General features: G+C 35.2%; 1 protein-coding gene across 1 annotated transcript; it reads right to left on the reverse strand.

The window, feature by feature from the left end:
- Positions 1 to 12,227: 12,227 nt before the first annotated feature.
- On the reverse strand, positions 12,228 to 15,371 carry LOC118028304 (uncharacterized). The gene is made up of 2 exons (XM_035031852.2): positions 12,886 to 15,371; positions 12,228 to 12,765 (listed from the first exon to the last, which is right to left on the reverse strand). The coding sequence occupies exons 1-2, from the start codon at positions 15,320 to 15,322 to the stop codon at positions 12,377 to 12,379; spliced, it is 2,826 nt and encodes a 941-aa protein (XP_034887743.1). The 5' UTR covers positions 15,323 to 15,371; the 3' UTR covers positions 12,228 to 12,376.
- Between the last annotated feature and the right edge of the window lie 3,640 nt (positions 15,372 to 19,011).

Raw genomic sequence — 19,011 nt, forward strand, 5'->3', positions numbered from 1 at the left:
ACAGAATCTTTTTTTTTTTTTTCCATAAAAAAAAAGAAAAGAATGGCAAAGAAATAATTCATTTTGGACGGTATAGGTTATTGGAATAAAGAAAATGGTACCATGTGGAAAAGAATATGTATATGCATCCAGACAACTTGAACTTCGATTCCATCAAAGCAAATAGTTATACATGTAGACTAATTTAAATTGCCATTATAGAAGGGAAAAGCAGTATTTTTCACTATTATTAGAATATTTGTGTTGGGGTTTCAGGTATTCCATCCAAGCAAATAGTTATACACGTAGACTAATTTAAATTGCTATTCTAGAAGGGAAATGCAGTATTTTTCACTATTATTAGAATACTTGTGTTGGGCTATGGGTCATCTATTCTGTTATGGTCTATTTAAAAAATCTTTTTATAATAATCTAGAGTCATAATTATATATAAATTTTTCATTGTTGTATTATCTCATATATGTATATTGAACTTTATCTACTTATAGAGTTGTCGAACTCACCCTCTTATTATTTATATTTTTTTGGTTTATAGTTTGTTAGCAGATTATTTTTGTTGGACCCTCAGAACCTGCTTCTGTTGTAATTAATACTTTTCTTTTATATCTAGTTAGTGCTCTATAATTATAGGATCTTGTATTAAGACAATAAAATAATATTATGAAGTTAATTTTGTTATTAGTATTACGAATAACTCTAATTGAGTTATTTAAAGGATAAGTTCGTATATAAATTTTGAATCGTATAAATATAAAACCATGAAAAAATATCTTGTTTATGTGCTGATCATAGATCCAAAAATCAGGTCATTATAAATCAAGATGGAATATTCAATTGCATCTTAGGATGAGTACGTGTGGACTAATTTAAATTGCCACTCTAGAAGGGAAATGAAGTATTTGTCACGATTATTAGAATATTTGAAAAAAAGATCTTGTCTATATACTGATTATAGATCCAGAAATCAAGTCGTTATAAATCAAGATGGAATATTCAATTAAATCTCAAGATGAGTGCGTGTGGACTTATTTAAATTGCCACTCTAGAAGGGAAATGAAGTATTTATCACGATTATTAGAATATTTGTGTTGCGGTTTCCACTATGGACCCATTCTGATGACTTCTTTGAATTGATTTTATTTTGTTTGTAGAAATTCATTTCTATCTAAAATTATTTTTTATAATTAACTTGTATGATTCAAAGTCAGGCCACCAGAGAAGATTAGGGACTGACTGGACTCGTCTATGATTCAAAGGGTTGGGAAGAAGCGGCATCATCGATCGGAAGCTAACAGGAAAAAAATTAGAAGTGTGTTTGGTAATAATCCACTCAAATCAATTTGTTTTGATGATGAAAGTATTATAATAAGTTAGTATAATTTAGAACTCGACTCCTTTAGTGATAACGTTTTGATTGAAGCCATAAAATTGTTTCCAACTAAAAATATTTATAACTTTACTTTGACTCAAGATGGAATAATTAATTGCGTGATAGCAGGAGCATGTGTAGACTAATTTAAATTGTTATTCCAACAATATTTATGTTGATGGAATATTTAATTGCGTGATAGCAGGAGCATGTGTAGGCTAGAAGGTAAATGAAGTATTTGTCACGATTATTAGAATATTTATGTTGGAATTAGAATATATGTTCACTTTATCTCTAAGGTGAGTAAATCATATATATATATATATATATATATATATATATATATATATATATATATATATATATATATTGTTTCTAGAAAACGGTTACAGAAAAAGAGGAAATCAGCTGTGAACAGATTCTAGAGCTAGGCAGCTATAATAAATTAGTAATAATAAATCATGTAACAGACTCTTCTAGTGGTTCATCAGGGTTTTTAGCTATGGATCCATTCTCGGATGATTTTTTTATGAAATATAAGAGATGTATTATTTTGCTGCTTAATAAGATTATTATATTCTATGATTAAAAAAAAAATACGAAATCTGAATATTATTAAGAGATGAAGACTATTGTATACTCCCAATCCTTGACTTGGTCATTAATCAAGATGGAATATTCAATTGCGTTTTAGGAGGAGCATGTATAAACTAATTTAAATTGCCATTCTAAAAGAAAAATGAAGTATTTGTCACGATTATTTGAATACGGACTCATTCTGACAACTTTTTTTTTTAATGAAGTACATAGATATATTATTTAGCACCATTAAGTGCTTCAAAAAATTATTATATTCCATGATTAAAAAAAATGTATGAGACTCTGCATTGGGTGATCATCCTTCAATGCATTTTTATATTATTTTCTTGCTAATTATTTTTACTAACCGTGCTATTTCAAAATAAACATTTATAAAAAAAAAAAAGCAAAAAAATTAATTTCGTTCTGAGAGGTGTCGACTAGGGGTATGGGTGTTACTCTTGCATAAAAGTTTGTACCAAGTGGCAAGTTTCTTTTGGACAGGTACAAGTAAGAAGATTGAATATTCAATTGCGTCCTAAGAGCGGTTGAACAGTACTATCAACGAAGATTGAATATTCAATTGCGTACTAAGCGGGGTTGAACTTCTTTTTCTTCTTCTTGTTTTTTTTGGCAATAATCGAATTTTCATAAAAAGAAGCTAAATAGCCCGATGTGCAAGCTCTTTGAAACGATACTGACAATCCTTCCACTGCTATATCAAAATTTAACTCTAATAAATCCCAATACTGATTAATTCATCAATTAAACTTTTAATTTCACAAATTAAACTAATCTAAAATTTAATTAAATTTTCAAACTTTCAATTTATCATCTTAACTCAAATTTCAATTTATTCTATTTTCATTTTTTTCATCATCATTTTTATTATTTTATATAAAGTAAGAAAAATATGAAGATTTGTGTTAGGTACTATTTATTATTTCTTTCTTTAGACCCGGAGGGATAAGTATGGAATTTCAACGTGACAAATGATGTTATTTGATCTTTCAGGACGAGTTTGGTTTGATTGTGGAAATTTTGTTCATCATTATTGTATGGTCTTTGTGTTGGAATTTGGATTGTTTATTACTCTCCAAAAAAAATATGTAGTAGAAAGGAAATTGATACAAATGAAGGCAATAAATTATATGATTCATGACATTCACCAAGTTCATCTAAAATGATGCTTTGGACGGAATATCTAACATAGACTTGATTATTACATTTTGCCAAACAAGTTGCTTTTCACAAATGCCAAAGTATACTGTAAAAATTCAGCCAATAACATTTCTGTGAACCAATATATCTTCCAATTCCATCGTGGAGAATAGCTTTGGCCATCAAGTTGTAAGCTCTGTAGAAACTTGTCGCATTGTTGGCCGATAATGGGGATCGGTCAGCAAGTTCGTTTTTAGGAGGTGGGAGGCGCTGGTCTAAGACATCCTTCAAGACTGTATTGTGACCAATTGGTTGTTAGGTGTGTTGCCATTTAATGTGCCTAACATTGACTTTGACCATCCACCTTTGCTGAAAATAAGGTTGGAGTTGGTGGCATCATCATGCTATATATAGGCACCATACAAAGAGAGCTAAATGAGAGAGAGTTGAGAGAAAGAAAGATGTGAGAAATGTAGGAGAGAGTGGGCTGCCAAGGCAGCCAGCAGTAGCTGCCATTGCAGCACTGAGTAGAGAGAAATAGAGTGAGGTTGAGAGTTGCCAAAGAGGAGATGATTCCTCCTCCTCTATTGTTGTAAATCTTGTTCTCTCCCTATATAATCAAATGACTTCTCCCGTGGATGTAGGCGGTTTGCCGAACCACGTTAAATATTGTGTCAGTGTGCTTGCCCTCCCGAGAGCAAATATCAGTACATCACCGGTCGGAATTCCCTACAATTGGTATCAGAGCTTATGGTTTGAAGTGGTGTTTGATTTTTGCTCAAAAATGAAAGTTGTCAAACTTATGTTTTGACCATACCACCGTGTAGAGGAGGACGATACGAAGCCACTGGTGAAAACGGCGTCAAAATCGGACGTCGGACATGGCCGCACTCTCCATCACTCTCCGGTGAGGTGGCGGGCCACGCGCGCAGACGCGCCCCACGCGTCTTCTTCGCCCGGATGGGCTGACCCGACCCGAATACCAGTTGACCCGACCCATGTGAACAGTGACGGTATCATGAACAGTGACGGTATCATGAACAGTGTCAAAGGATGACATCAGCATGATGCAAGGATGACATCAGCATACACAGTCAGCAAGACATTGACTAGTCAACAGACATGTCAGCATAGTGGGACCCACCGCCCATGTCATCAGCCTCGAGCCGAGCTAGGTTGAGCCGCGCCGAGAGGAGTCGAGCCGAGCCGCGAGCCGAAGGATAGGATCCGGTGTAGCTGATCCTACGTGCAACCGGATCTGAGATTGAATCTGAGTCGTTAATCAGGCCAGAATTGTTTTGATCAAATCGTAGCCGTCTGATGTGCGATTTGGACGATTCAAGACATGTTTCCAGCTAATTTGATCATTCCGGATGCAATGGTATGGTCCGATCATTGAGATTCGAGACCAAAAATGGCGGTGGTGAATTATTAAAGAGAGATTGCCCGATCAGGAGGCATCTGAAGGTCATCATGGTGGTCGATGGAGATGAAGAAGAAGAAGGTGCACATGTTTACCCAATTACATGTGCTGAACTAGTAAATGGGGAAATTTATTGCCTTGATGGTAGGCAAAATTGGGACACTCTGGACACCCGGTTATGTGGACAATTAGAGGTGGAGAGTGAAAATTAACGAAGACCAATCTTGACGAATCTAAACACTAGTAGTCTCGCTAGATGTTGAGAAATCATGTATTAAACCTGTATATCCCAGATCACTTGTAAAGGAAAGCCGCAACAAAGCTAGCAAATGGTTGTATATACAAAAAGGCAGTACGGTGGATAGATACGTTCTAAGAAGTTCTGTCTAGGAGATTGGGTTTTAAGCGGGACCAGTGTGACCCCTCCAAATCTTTCCTGGGAACTTGCTTAGTTGAAGGATCATCCACACAGTACTATTTTTGTATATGTGACAGTTTGTTATGAAACTGTTGAAGACTAGCAGGATGACGGCACAAGGGGAACAGTTGGGTTCTGTATGATCAAGGATCTGATGGAGTGGTGATTTCGCCAAAGAAGTTAGATTTGGTGACTGTGATTTCTTGAAGGGAGAATTGATGAAGACCCTGATAATGGAAGAGAAATACAACAAGGGGATAAAGATTGGCACCCTATTTTGACTTGGATAAATGTTGTGACAGGATGAGCTGCTGTCAAACATAAGCAAGGAATAGGGAGAAATCTGGAGAACAGAAACTGCATGAGGGCACACGGAGATTGTGCAAGAGTACCCGTAGGATCCAACGAGGTACTGTAATGAGACAACAGGTGCAAGGAGAAGAAGAGTTCCCAGATGAAGCTCAGAGCAGAGACTATGAGAAAAAGTTGTACAACAGGAAGTCTCTTGTGCTCTTGATAAAGGCAACAAGCGAGGACCTTTCCAATGCATGCAAAGATGGAAAGATGAGCTGTTGCAAAGGCACCTAATTGAGGGGGTGCAAACGCCTGTGACAAAAGGCGATCGCCTATGATGAAAGGCGAAGACACCAAAGAGAGTTGGTGTGGGTGGAGCTATCAAACAGAAAGGCATAGAAGCTCCAAACATAGAAAATGAGATGGAAGACTGTGAAGAGTGCACCACAACTTTCTTTTTCTATGTGATCAGTGGTAGTGATCTCTCCCAAGTCCACATGGTGGTAGAGAATCTTGGAGCCACTAGAGACATCCCCTATGAAGGAGGATGTGGCCGTCTCATAATGACGAGTATAGACACCTCAGCTGAAAGGTGTGTGGGCCAAGATTAGAGACTTGGTTCAGACCGCCCCATGACGACAGGCAGAGACACCTCAGATAGAAGGTGTGAGGACCATGATATGAGTCCATGTTCAGGCCGTCTCATGACGACAGGCGGAGACACCTCAGACGAAAGGTGTGAGGACCTTGATATGAGTCCATGTTCAGGTCGTCTCATGACGATAGGCGGAGACACCTCAGACGAAAGGTGTGAGGACCTTGATATGAGTCCATGTTCAAGTCGTCTCATGACGACAGACGGAGATACCTCAGACGGAAGGTGTGAGGACCATGATATGAGTCCATGTTCAGGTTGTCTCATGATGACAGGTGGAGACACCTCAGATAAAAGGTGTGAGGACCATGATATGAGTCCATATTCAGACCGTCTCATGACGACAGATGGAGACACCTCAGACAGAAGGTGTGAGGACCATGATATGTGTCCATTACAGACCGACCATGATATGTGTCCATTACAGACCGCTGCATGATGACGAGCAGAAACACCTCGGATGGATGGTGTGAGGGCCATAATGTGAGCCTATTTCAGACCGCCGCATGACAACGGGCGGAGACACCTCAGAGGAAGGTGTGGGCCACGATGTGAGCCCAAATTCAAACCGCCGCATGACGACGAGCGGAGACACCTCAGAAGAAGGTGTGGGGGCCATGATAGGAGCCCAGATTTAGACCGTTGCATGACGACGAGCGGAGACACCTCAGGAGAAGGTGTGAGGGCCGCAATATGAGCCCCGATTCAGAACGCCCCTAGAGCCGATGTGATGGCTAGATATAAGTGGACAGATGGATAGCCAATGAAGTGGCTATGATGAGTATGAAGACAAATGCATGATTGACTTTCATGGATATTGCCCCCATGCTAAAGATCAATGAGCTAGAAGACATTTGCCTTGGACAATAAGTGTGTGACTTGTGGAGCATTAAGACGCGGCTGCTATGAAGGAGCAGAGGGCATGCGCAGGTTCCGGAACGAGTTGACTCTTGTCAAGGTGGTGAGCTCGGTAATGGCATTGTAATACTCAGAGTATGAAGATTGATATGGATCAACCTTTAATGGGCTGCCCCCATAAGTAAAAGTGGATAGCTACCCGGACTCTTGAGACTAAGAGTGAGAGACTCATGGAGAAGTAAGGCGTGGTTCCTAAGGTGGAACAGAGGGCAGACGCAACTCCTGGATGAGTAGACTCTTGGAAGAGTGGTGAGCTCGTGATCACATTAAAATACTCAATGACTGTCGCACTTGGGAATATCAGTTTGAGGGGGTGTTGTAAGCCTTGATGTAAGGCTTGATAAATCATTCCGGACCGAGCATGATTGATACGCTAGAAGGGGAATGTTCCCAGAGACAAGCGTTAACACTCTTCAGATGTGATGTGTGAGACCATCTGGTTGAAGTGATCCTTTGGTGTAAGCAAGGGTGTGCTTTGGTGACTCTGGTGATTGAAAGGTTTGACGAGTACCTGTAAACTTGGCCGGAGACGCTCTCGGAATGGTAAGCTTGGAAGAGCTGCAGGATGCAAGATTGTGCTGAAGAAGCAAGAGGACAATTGCCCATATAAATGTCAAAGGGGGTGATTGTTAGGTGTGTTGCCATTTAATGTGCCTAACATTGACTTTGACCATCCACCTTTGCTGAAAATAAGGTTGGAGTTGGTGGCATCATCATGCTATATATAGGCACCATACAAAGAGAGCTAAATGAGAGAGAGTTGAGAGAAAGAAAGATGTGAGAAATGTAGGAGAGAGTGGGCTGCCAAGGCAGCCAGCAGTAGCTGCCATTGCAGCACTGAGTAGAGAGAAATAGAGTGAGGTTGAGAGTTGCCAAAGAGGAGATGATTCCTCCTCCTCTATTGTTGTAAATCTTGTTCTCTCCCTATATAATCAAATGACTTCTCCCGTGGATGTAGGCGGTTTGCCGAACCACGTTAAATATTGTGTCAGTGTGCTTGCCCTCCCGAGAGCAAATATCAGTACATCACCGGTCGGAATTCCCTACATTGGTGATGATGAGGAGGTGGAAGCAGATAACATCAGAGATGAGATGAAATCGCCTGGATGCTTTCCCATCATTCCTTCCAATTGGTGATGATAAAATTATTTTAATATATTTTTAAAAAGCAACTAACACTATAAAATCAAACGCTACCTTGCAGACAGTGTCTCAAAATATGCCATAGGAGAAATCTATTCTCTTTCAATAGCAAATGCCATTATTCCTCCACCAAACAGAGACTGGGAGGATACTCCTGCAGTCTTCTGGTTTGATAGAAGACAGAAGTTTTGGCAATCATGATCCTACGTGGACAACACGGATGCAATCAAAGAATGTATTGCTGTGATCTTTCTGTGCCTTTTCTTTACTTATTTTAACACAATCACTTAAACAATTATTTTGGAATATGGTCCCTGCACTTGTAATGCAAATTACCCAACACGATAATATTATTCCCACCTGTCCATCCATGGAGTTTTTTAATCGTATCCTTCATCCACCAAGAATCTTGAGAGAGAGAAAAATAATAGCGATGGAAGAAAAAACTCAACATGTAATTTTATACACGCATGGCACAGGTCAACCAAGATTCAAAGGTCATGCCTTGCCAAAAACCTCATGATTTCAGTTCAGAAGAAAACAACAATACTCCAGGGGATGATTAATTTCTCCTGCAGACCAGGATCTTGTAGGAACTGACAGAAACAAATTTACGAGTCTTTGACAATGCAGAGCTCCCTGTGCATCGCGCGTAAAGAAGGAGATTTGATGGTATGGCAGCATGGACATGCATGGATTCTGCAGATGGTGCTTGGTGGTCAAGATCTAATTAAACTTAGGCTGGCCATCCAATAGAAAAGTTGATTGATCACATCAAAGAGGTCCTGATCACAGCAAAATAAGATAGACAGTTGCGTCTGAAGAGGTGTAGAATACTATGGTCTTCCATTCATGACTGGATTTCTTTGGGTTTCAGCTATGGTGATGTTTCCCATGAAATTCATGTCGTTAATTTGCTGTTGGTTCGAAAGGAGATTAGGAGCGTTCTTGGCACTTCTTTGAACTGATTTTATTTTGTTTGTAGAAATTCATCTCTCTAGCTCTCACAGCCTAGCCTCTGTTTAACATGATCCGCGGAAAATAGTCGTAATTCTAAAATTATTTTTAAAATTATCAGCAGCTGTATGTGTAGACTAATACGGGGATTATTGTACAATTTTTCATTTTCATTTCGTGAACATTTTGTGTGACAATCAACATTATTCAAGATGGATTATTCAATTGCGTCACAGAAGGAGTACGTGTAGACTAATTTAAATTGTCATTCTAGAATACTTGTGTTGGGGTTTCAACTACGGACCCATTCTCTGATTATTTTTGTTTATGAAATATAAGAAATATATTATTTTGCACCATTATGTGCTTAATAAAATTATTATATTCCATGATTAAAAAAATACGAGACTGTGCATTGGGTGATCATCCTTTAAGGATTTTTTATAGTATTTTCTTGTTGTTTCTCCTAGTTTTTCATTGCTTGTGTTAAACAACAAATCTAACTCTCTTTAATCTTTATCTCCCTTAATTACCCTAATTATTTTAGGTTTTATCTATGATGTGAAATGCGAAATTTACAATTAATAATAGCTAGCTTGTACCCCACCATTCCATGACTCCTGATTGGTAAGAGATGAAGACTATTTGTATAATGCCAATCATTGACTTGGATGTTAAGAGGGTTTTTCTCCTAGTTTTTCAATTAATAATATCTAGCTTGTACCCCACCGTTCCATGACTCCTGATTATTAAGAGATGAAGACTATTTGTATCCTCCCAATGTTAATAGCGTTATTACTTTTTATATTTTAAAAGTATTTTTAAAAAAAATATTATTATTATTTATATTTTTAGATTGATTTGATATATTGATATCAAAAATAAATTTTAAAATATAAAATAATATTATTTTAAAGTATTTCAAAAATAAATTTTTTTTTTTTTAAAAATAATCATTGTCACAATCACAACAACATTTAATAATTTTATCGGCGGAATTTTTTTGTTGGTGTGAGATTATGATTCCGTCGGTGAAAATTTTTACTAACTAATTTACCGATTAAATCCATCCGTTGAAATAATATTCGTTGATAGTTTCATCATTTATCGTTAATTCTGTTGGTAAAAAAACCTATAGTTTTACATACAGAAAATACGAGCTAGAAAAACAAAATTCGCTTAATTTCGCCAGTATTTCCCTTGAAAAAATTTACATATAACCAAAAAAAATTGGAATGACAATATTTACATGCATGGTTAGCCTTCAGATGAGAGCCATGGATGAGAACTTGTAGAAAGAAAATTAGGAGCATTGGCCACCAGTGAGCTGTAGATATTCAAGTCAATCACAAGTCATCCCACTACAAGACTTTAGGATAGGGCCAATAATTGAAACCAATAAAGGTTCTGTTGGCAATTAAATATATATTGATGGTATAATTTTACGATTCAACTCACGATGTTGAACACCATTGATTTTGTTGGAAAAAGAAAAGGCAAAGAAACAGCTCTTAAAGAAAAAAGGAAATCAAGTACGTCATAAATGATACTAGGCAGATGAAGTCAAGATCTGGTTCTGTTGGCAAAGCAAAGCAGAACAATCCAAAAAACTTACAGCTCAGAGAGTGATTTGTGACTATTAGTCTGGCTGCCATTCTACAGCCACTGGTTTGAAACAATCAGGCAGAAAATAAGACTGCTCTGGCGCCCTTTCTTCTTCTTTTAATTTTTATTATTATTTCTTTCTTCTTCTTCTTTTTTTACATTAGGGCAATTTTCTTAGAATCTCTGACAATTATGTTTCCGGAACAGTTTGTAGGATATGAAGCTAACCCCACAAATTGAGGTGACTTAAAAATAACATTCGTATGCTCAAAATCAAAAAATAAAAAAATAAAAAGAAAAACGAGAGTAAAGATGCAATACTTTTCATCGGTTTTCCTTTGTGTGTATATTCATCTCCATCTTGCATAGGAGATCTATAACTGATAAATCGGTGTGGAGGTATTCTCTTAAACTATAAATAAAATCACAATAATTTAAACAACCATTCAACCTAAAAATATCCCTTAAACTACAAGTAAAAGCAGAAACAAATCAAAAAATAATAATAATAATAATCTCTCGAATTAAATCAATTAATACCAATTCCTATGTTTCAAATCAACTGCCACAACGTTCCTATTCGTCTTGAAAATTGCTTTCTACGGGAACAGCCTTTTTATCCACAACAGACGCATCATGAGGGTCTCGTAACTTCTGCTTTGCTTCAAGTAGTCCATTATTATTAGACTTCAGTTTTTGAATCCCCACTTCACTGGGATATTTTCAGCTGTTATATTCGATTAGGGTTCAGTTGGAGTTTGCCTGAGGGCTAAGGTAAGGTATACGAGAACATCTTTCTTTAGTTGTTGCGAGGGTATTGGATGTTCTTTTTTTTGGAGTTTCTTGATCTTGGAAAGATACTAACGGATTTTCTCAGAGAAGCAGGGATCGGCAACAAGGGTGTTCTAGAGTGTTGTAGATTCTTATCCAAGACTTGTATCATTTGATGATGTCATGTGAATTACTAGAAATATGTAAAAGTGTATGGCTACCCAATAATGAAAGTTTTCGTAAGGAACTGAAGCAGGCAACCATGAGGCAAGATCTATTAGATTTTTTGAAGCCCAGAGGGAAAGATACAGAGACGCTCTGTTTTTGTTTGATAAACAGTAGGTTTGGTCTTGTCTCAATTCAGGAAATCCCACTTATAATTCAGCATAATCGCGTAAACCCTTGAAAACTTTTGAAAATTACAAAATGTTTTGATGCCAAGGCACGTTGGCCTTCCAGGTACAAAAGTAACCTGAACCTTGAAATAAAATTATGCCTTCTACAACAGAGTTTTTGAACAGAAGCAGCATTCCTATCACAGGGCTGGGAAGAATAGGGGGACGATCCATTCAAGAGTTAAGACCTTGCAGTTTTGAATTTTTAATACGAGGTTTTTTAGATTCAAATCCTGGAAAAGTTCGAGGGGGTAGAGATTTGAGATTAGAGGATATGGCTTTGTCCTATTTTTAAAACGAGGTTTTTGCAACGTGTGATTTAAAGATTTGTGTTAGGTATTACTTATTTGTTTCTTTCTAAGAGGGAAGCCCTCTTTAGACCTGGAGGAATAAGTATGGAATTTCAACGTGACAAATGACGTTATTTGATCTTTCAGGACGAGTTTGGTTTGATTGTGGAAATTTTGTTCATCGTTATTGGACGGTCTTTGTGTTGGAATTTGGACTGTTTATTACTCTCCAAAGAGAAAATGTAGTAGGAAGGCAATAAATTACATGATTCATGACATTCACCAAGTTCATCTAAAATGATGCTTTGGACGGAATATCTAACATAGACTTGATTATTGAATATTACATTTTGCCAAACAAGTTGCTTTTCACAAACGCCCGAGTATACTGTAAAAATTCAGCCAATAACATTTCTATGAACCAGTATATCTTCCAATTCCATCGTGGAGAATAGCTTTGGCAACGGAGGCCATCGAGTTGTAAGCTCTGTAGAAACCTGTCGCATTGTTGGCCGATAGTGAGGATCGGTCTGCAAGCAAGCAAACGCTAGTTTTGCAACATGAGCCACACCGTCCGCAGGTTCGTTTTCAGGAGGTGGGAGGCGCTGGTCTAAAACATCCTTCAAGAGTGTATTGTGACCGATTGGTGATGATGAGGAGGTGGAAGCAGAAAACATCAGAGATGAGATGAAATCGCTAGGATGCTTTCCCATCATTACTTCCAATGTTAATACTCCAAAGCTATAAACATCACATTTTTCATCCACTTTCATTGTGTATGCCAACTCTGCAAAAAAGGTTGGTGTTATATTTTGCCAAAATAATTTACTGCACCTATTTTGTTTTCAAGTGATTTTGTAAACTAACCTAATGTAGAAGGTGATATTGAAACTTAATTACTACATACCTGGAGCTGTGTACCCAAAGGTGCCAGCAAATGATGTCCAATTGGAGGAGTCAGGCATTAAGAGCCTCGCTGTGCCGAAGTCAGAGACATGAGCCTTATATTCTGAATCCAAAAGAACATTGTTGTTGGAAATGTCTCTATGAATAATCGAAGGGGAGCAGTCATGGTGCATGTAGGATAAAGCATTGGCTACGCCTTTGATAAGATTCATCCTTTTATCCCAATCCATCTTTCCTGCTTGTTCCTCGTCGTTCAGTACCTTTCTTAAGCTTCCCCTTTCCACAAATTCATATACCAAAAATGAGTGTTTGGCATACGAGCAGAAACCATACAGCTTCACAATATTTCGATGCCGTATACCCATTAAGACATCAATCTCGCTTCTAAAAGCTTTCAAGCTGCTCATCTCAACTTCTGGTGTTTGGTGGAATTTCTTCACGGCAAGGACTTGTTCTGATGGAAGTACAACTTTGTATACAACTCCATACCCTCCAGTACCAATGCAATATTTGGAGTCGAATTCCTCAGTAGCCTCAACGATGTCCTCGTAGCGCAGATCCCCACCAGGGCACCATCTCGCGGTAACATCTCTTTGTGGTGTTTCCACTAGCCTTTTCTTTCTTCTGCTTTGGAAAAAGATAAGAAAACCTACAATCAGGCCCAACAAACTACCCAGCAGAGAAAATACAGCCATAAAGACAACTTTGGGGCCCTTCTTGTGCACAACTTTGTTTTTTATGAGAGCAGAACAAGCTTCCAAACCAGTTGCATTGCCACACAGGTTGGTGTTGTTGCGAATTGCTTCAAATGGTGCCTCGCGAAAGGCTTTGATGTCAGGAATGGGACCCTCTAACTTGTTATAGGATACATCCACTTTAGTGAGGCCTTGCAGTCTACTAAAACTGGTTGGAATTAGACCAGACAACATATTATAGGAGAGGTTTACTACCTCTAGCCGCTGCAGCTGTCCAAGCTCTGGCGCTATATCTCCCATGAGGCCATGAGGGAATTCCAAACTGAGATCAAGACTTTCAAGAGATTGTAAAGACCCCATCTCAGCAGGAATAGTCCCTGTCATTCTATTCTTGTTGATATTCAAGAATATCAATTTTGAACAGTTGCCAAGCTGTTTAAGAATTGTTGCACTAAAATTATTCGCGGCCAGGCCAAGCCTTTCCAGATCAGATATCGCTGCAACATCAAAAGGAATATCACCTGATAGTTTGTTATCGTTGAGTTCAAGTTCAATCAACTTTAAATTTCCCAATTCTTTTGGAATTCTCCCAACAAGTTGATTTGATGAGAGGTCAAGAGCTTGTAGATGAGTTGCCTTTCCAAGAGCTGCTGGTATTTCTCCAGAAATCTTGTTACCAGAAATTCTGAAGGTTGTCAACTTGTTAAACTGCTCCCATTTCAATGAAAGTTCACCATGCAATTCATTATCACTCAAACCCATGTAGTTCAAATGAGGATGTGTGCCAAAAGCTTCAGATATGTTTCCACTAAGTTGGTTTCTCTCAAGTCTGAGTCTCAACAAGCTGCTGCAATTTCTCAAGCTTTTGGGGATAGGTCCCGTGAAATAGTTGTCCATCGCAGCAAAATATTGAAGTAATCCACCAAGGCACACATCTTGTGGTAGATTTCCAGACAATCGATTATAATATATTAGAAACATATACAAATGTGTAAGGTTGTTCATTTCTGGAGGTATGAGACCAAAAAGATTGTTATCCGCAAGGTCAAGTAATGATAAGCTTTTTAAATTTCCTAAAGATGGCGGTATTGTACCAGTTAATTTATTAGATGACAAATCTAAAACAGTGAGAGTTTTCATCAAGTTTCCAATAAAAATAATTGGACCAGAAAGACTGTTATTCCAAAGCACAAGCATAGATAAACTTTTTAAATTTTCTAATGTCGGTATTGTTCCGGTTAGTTTATTACATGACAAACCTAAAATAGTGAGAGATTTTAAATTTCCAATTTCTGGTGGAATGTTGCCAGAAAGGTTATTGAAAGACAAGTCAAGGAAGGAGAGGTTAGAAAGGTTACCTATATGTGAAGGTACAGAACCATAAAGAGAGTTGTAGCTTAGGGTAAGCTCAATCAAGTTAGGAAAGGAAGAGAATCGGAGACTATTAAGCGTACCTCTCAAACTAGAATTGGACAGACTTATGTTGCTGACACTACCAGACTTGTCGCAACTGATTCCGAACCAGTTGCAAGGGCTGTCTCCAGCCCAAGAAGACAGGAGAGACTGGCTTTGGTTGTCAAGAGTGACTTTCCATTCTAGAAGAGCTTCCGCTTCCTTCCTTCCATTTGCAACTTCAGCAGCTCCAGTACTAGCCGAGTAAGCAAAAGAAGCAAAGAAGGAAGCATAAGCAAGTAAGGAAAAAACCAAAAAAGGTGTGGAAAAGAGAAAGATGTGGGAAGCCATGGCCTTGGTGGTTTACTTTCTTAAAAAGGATGTATAAAATGATATGCCCCTCATACGTATATATAAGGGAAAGAAATGATAGATTATAAATTCAATCTTGACCGGAAATGAAGTCTTCATTAAAAATTTCCACAAGTTAAAAACTTGGTGTTGGGTAGATTTTTAAAGTTTGATGATATTTAAGGTTTAGTTTTTAATGTTTTGATTTTTAATTTTAATTTATTTTTAATTTTATCTTTGGATCTTAATTTTAATTTTTAATTTTTTTTTAAATTTGATCATCAATCTCTTTTTTTTTGGATTCTTTTGTTAATTTTGACTTTTCTTTTTAAATTTGCCTATAATTAAATTTTAAGTTGCCATCTTAATTTTTTTTTTAAAATTACATTTTTTATTTTTTTAATTGTTATTTTTTTATTTTTTTATATAGTTAATTTTTTTTATTTTTTTATCATTTGACATTTTACTTATTGTCTTTCCCAGAGCTTTTAGACTTGAGAAAAATAAGAATTTGGAATTGTTGTAAGATCGTAAAATCGTGACTATAGAATATGGGAAGTTCGTATCGAGTGGTAAGTTCCTTTTGGACAGGTCAAAGTAAGAAGATTGAATAGTCGTTTTAAAAATATTGTCATAAACTTACTTCTTTTATCGGTTCATTTCGATCAATCAATTCAACAAAAAATTGATGGGGATAGTAAAACAAGGACATCCTTTAATCCCTGAATCACGGTAGAAGATCTGGTGACTAATGATGTTTATTCCCTTTTCTTTTTTATCCTTAGAGTTTAAATCTTAGGACTAATTTTTAAAACAAATTATGAAAATTGCTTCTATAATTGAGGATCAAAGAGTGCACACTTGGAAGGCAGTAGATCAGGGCAGAGGATCCTTAACACAAACCAAGGAAATAAACCTTCTATACATTCTGAGTTCAGTAGTAGTATATATAGCCTCCTCAAAACTCAAAACTTCTAAATCCCAACTAAAAAAATAAAACAATTTTCTTCTAATAGCTATGTACAGAAATGGTTATGACGTCAATATATTAAACAGTTTTTATTTTCAATTTTAATACTAGTCATTAATGCGATTCCATTTATCACGCTCATGTGTTATGCTGACATTATTTATTTTTGCATTTGAAATTATATTTAGGTGAATTTTTAAAAATATGTTTGATGATTTGAAAAAATATTAAATTAATATTTTTTAATATTTTTTTTGATGGTTTGATGTATCAATATAAAAACTTCTTAAAAAAATAATCAAACATTAATGCACTAGTTGACATCAAATAACTTTTTTTAAAAAAAAATTTCTTTTCTAATTTAGATTTTTTTTAGTTTTTTATTCAATATTATTAGGCTCTTATAATTTTTCTATTTAAAAAAAATAGTTTTTTTTCTTTCTTTTTAGTAATAATATATTTTTTTTAATTTTTTCTATATAAAGGGTTGTAATAAGTTTTTAACATATATAAATAAAAACTAAATATTTTTTATATCTTCTAAGTATTCTTGTTCTTTTTAATATTTTAACTTGCAACAAATCTTATTATATTTCTTTTCTTGACTATTAGGAGATGTTTGAAAGTGTCATAATGATTGTTTTATAAAATATTTTTTACTTGAAAATGTATTAAAATAATATATATTTTTATTTTTAAAAAATTATTTTTTGATATCAACACTTTTAAACGATTAAAAAATATTAAAAAAATAAGCAAATTTGTTTTTTAAATTATTTAAAAATACTGTTTGGAAAGCAATTTCAAACCCCTATTGCAAGGATTATATAGCTTACTAGTACCTAAAAACACAAATATTTTTGTAAAACAACTGTGAGGCCCAGAAGGTAAAACAAGCAAATATCTCACAGAAAATGCAATTCCAATTTGGCGGTAATATACAGAAGTAATCAAACGATCTCTTAACATGCAATGCAACCAAGTCAGGGTGCCGTCTTCGCGAGGGCATATTATCTGCCGTCCAGGTAAAGATAAATAATAGCTATTTTAGGCTTAATTACCCTAATTATTTTAGGTTTTATCTATGATGTGAAATCCAAACATTACAATTAATAATAGCTAGCTTGTACCCCACCATTCCATGACTCCTGATTATTAAGAGATGAAGACCATTTGTAAGAAGATTGAATATTCAATGGAATAGTACTATTGCTACGTGATATGTTGTCTAAAATTTCCCTTTTCACTTCTTTTGTCGGTTAATTTCGATAAATCAAATCAATTTAGCTAGCTGATAATAAAAGATTAAATAACAGTGGTCGATCAGTTTGTTTTATTTTCACAAGTTTTATTCTTCAATCTAAACCACTCTTTCTAAGATTCGAGCCACTGATACAGTGATACTGTGTGTTGTTGTTATCTGGCTTTGTTTATCCTCATAAAATGTTTTTTAATTTAGGATTTATTTGCTGGTTTTTAAAATATTTTCATAAAAGAAGGATTATTGAAAAATAAATATATTTCATGGAAAATAAAATAATTGTTTTTATTATTTGGCCATGTTATAAGAAATTTTTTTAAAATAATTTATTAATGTTTGAAGTTAATTATTTTTAATGAGTATAAAAGATATTGCTATTTCTGCTTAAAACTAATAAAGATAATATAAATAAACATCGTTACAATATTTAAAAAACTTTTCAGTCCACAAGAGAGCGTATATGTGTATGTGTTTGTGTGTGTAAGATTTCCTTTTGAATAAATACAGAGAAGAAAGGAATATTCAATTGCATGTTGAGGAAAAAAAAAAAAACAAAAAAACAAACCTTGTATTTGGGCTTCACCTATCAATGGTGACATTCGCTATGAAATTTCAAATTTGAAAATTTTGTCATTTATTTAATAAAATAGAAAGCAATATTGGCCACTTCTTTTAGGATAAGTTTGGTTTGAGTGGTTTTTATTACATCATCAAGATTCTTAGTTGTATTACTAATTTGTCAATACTGATAGAAGTTTATTATCATTACCAATAAAACAAAAATCAAGAGCTTATTATAATTCATTTTTGTTTATCAGAAAAAAAAAAATTGTTTATGTTGTATTAATTAATTTTATTACCAAAAAAAAAATCAAGAGCTTAGTTGTATTAATTAAATTTTTGTATGTTTTTAGATTATTTTGATGTATTATGTTAAAAATAAATTTTAAAAAATAAAAAAAAATATTTCAATGTATTTTCAAGTAAAAATAATTTTAAAAACAACTACTACCAAAATACTTAATGGAGACTAAATTTGGTGGGGTTTCTTTTAACATCTTGGCTAGAAATTTTATAAATATTTGCTTCTTTACTATTACAAAGAAGATGGAATATTGCAAAAAACTGTCTAAACTTGTATTTTATTTATTTAAGTGTTTAAATTATTTTTTATTTTTATTTTCTTGAGGATTGAGATTAAAAAATATTGGCATGATCAAGATGCATTGACATGTGGAAAAAATGAATTCTATAAATAAATTTTTTTTAAAAGTCAACTTTTTTATGAAAAATAGCTGCCAAGAATTAAAAAAGAAAAAAGAAAAAAGTAAACTAATTACATCAAAGTTATTTTCATCCCATAACTTTATTTTTGCAAATCTTGTACTATTAAAAATCCCATGAAAATTTTATATATACACTTATAATATTTTATATTTTATGTTACAAAAAAGTTAA

The sequence above is a fragment of the Populus alba genome, chromosome 15 (assembly GCF_005239225.2).
Source record: "Populus alba chromosome 15, ASM523922v2, whole genome shotgun sequence".
NCBI classification, from domain to species: domain Eukaryota; kingdom Viridiplantae; phylum Streptophyta; class Magnoliopsida; order Malpighiales; family Salicaceae; genus Populus; species Populus alba.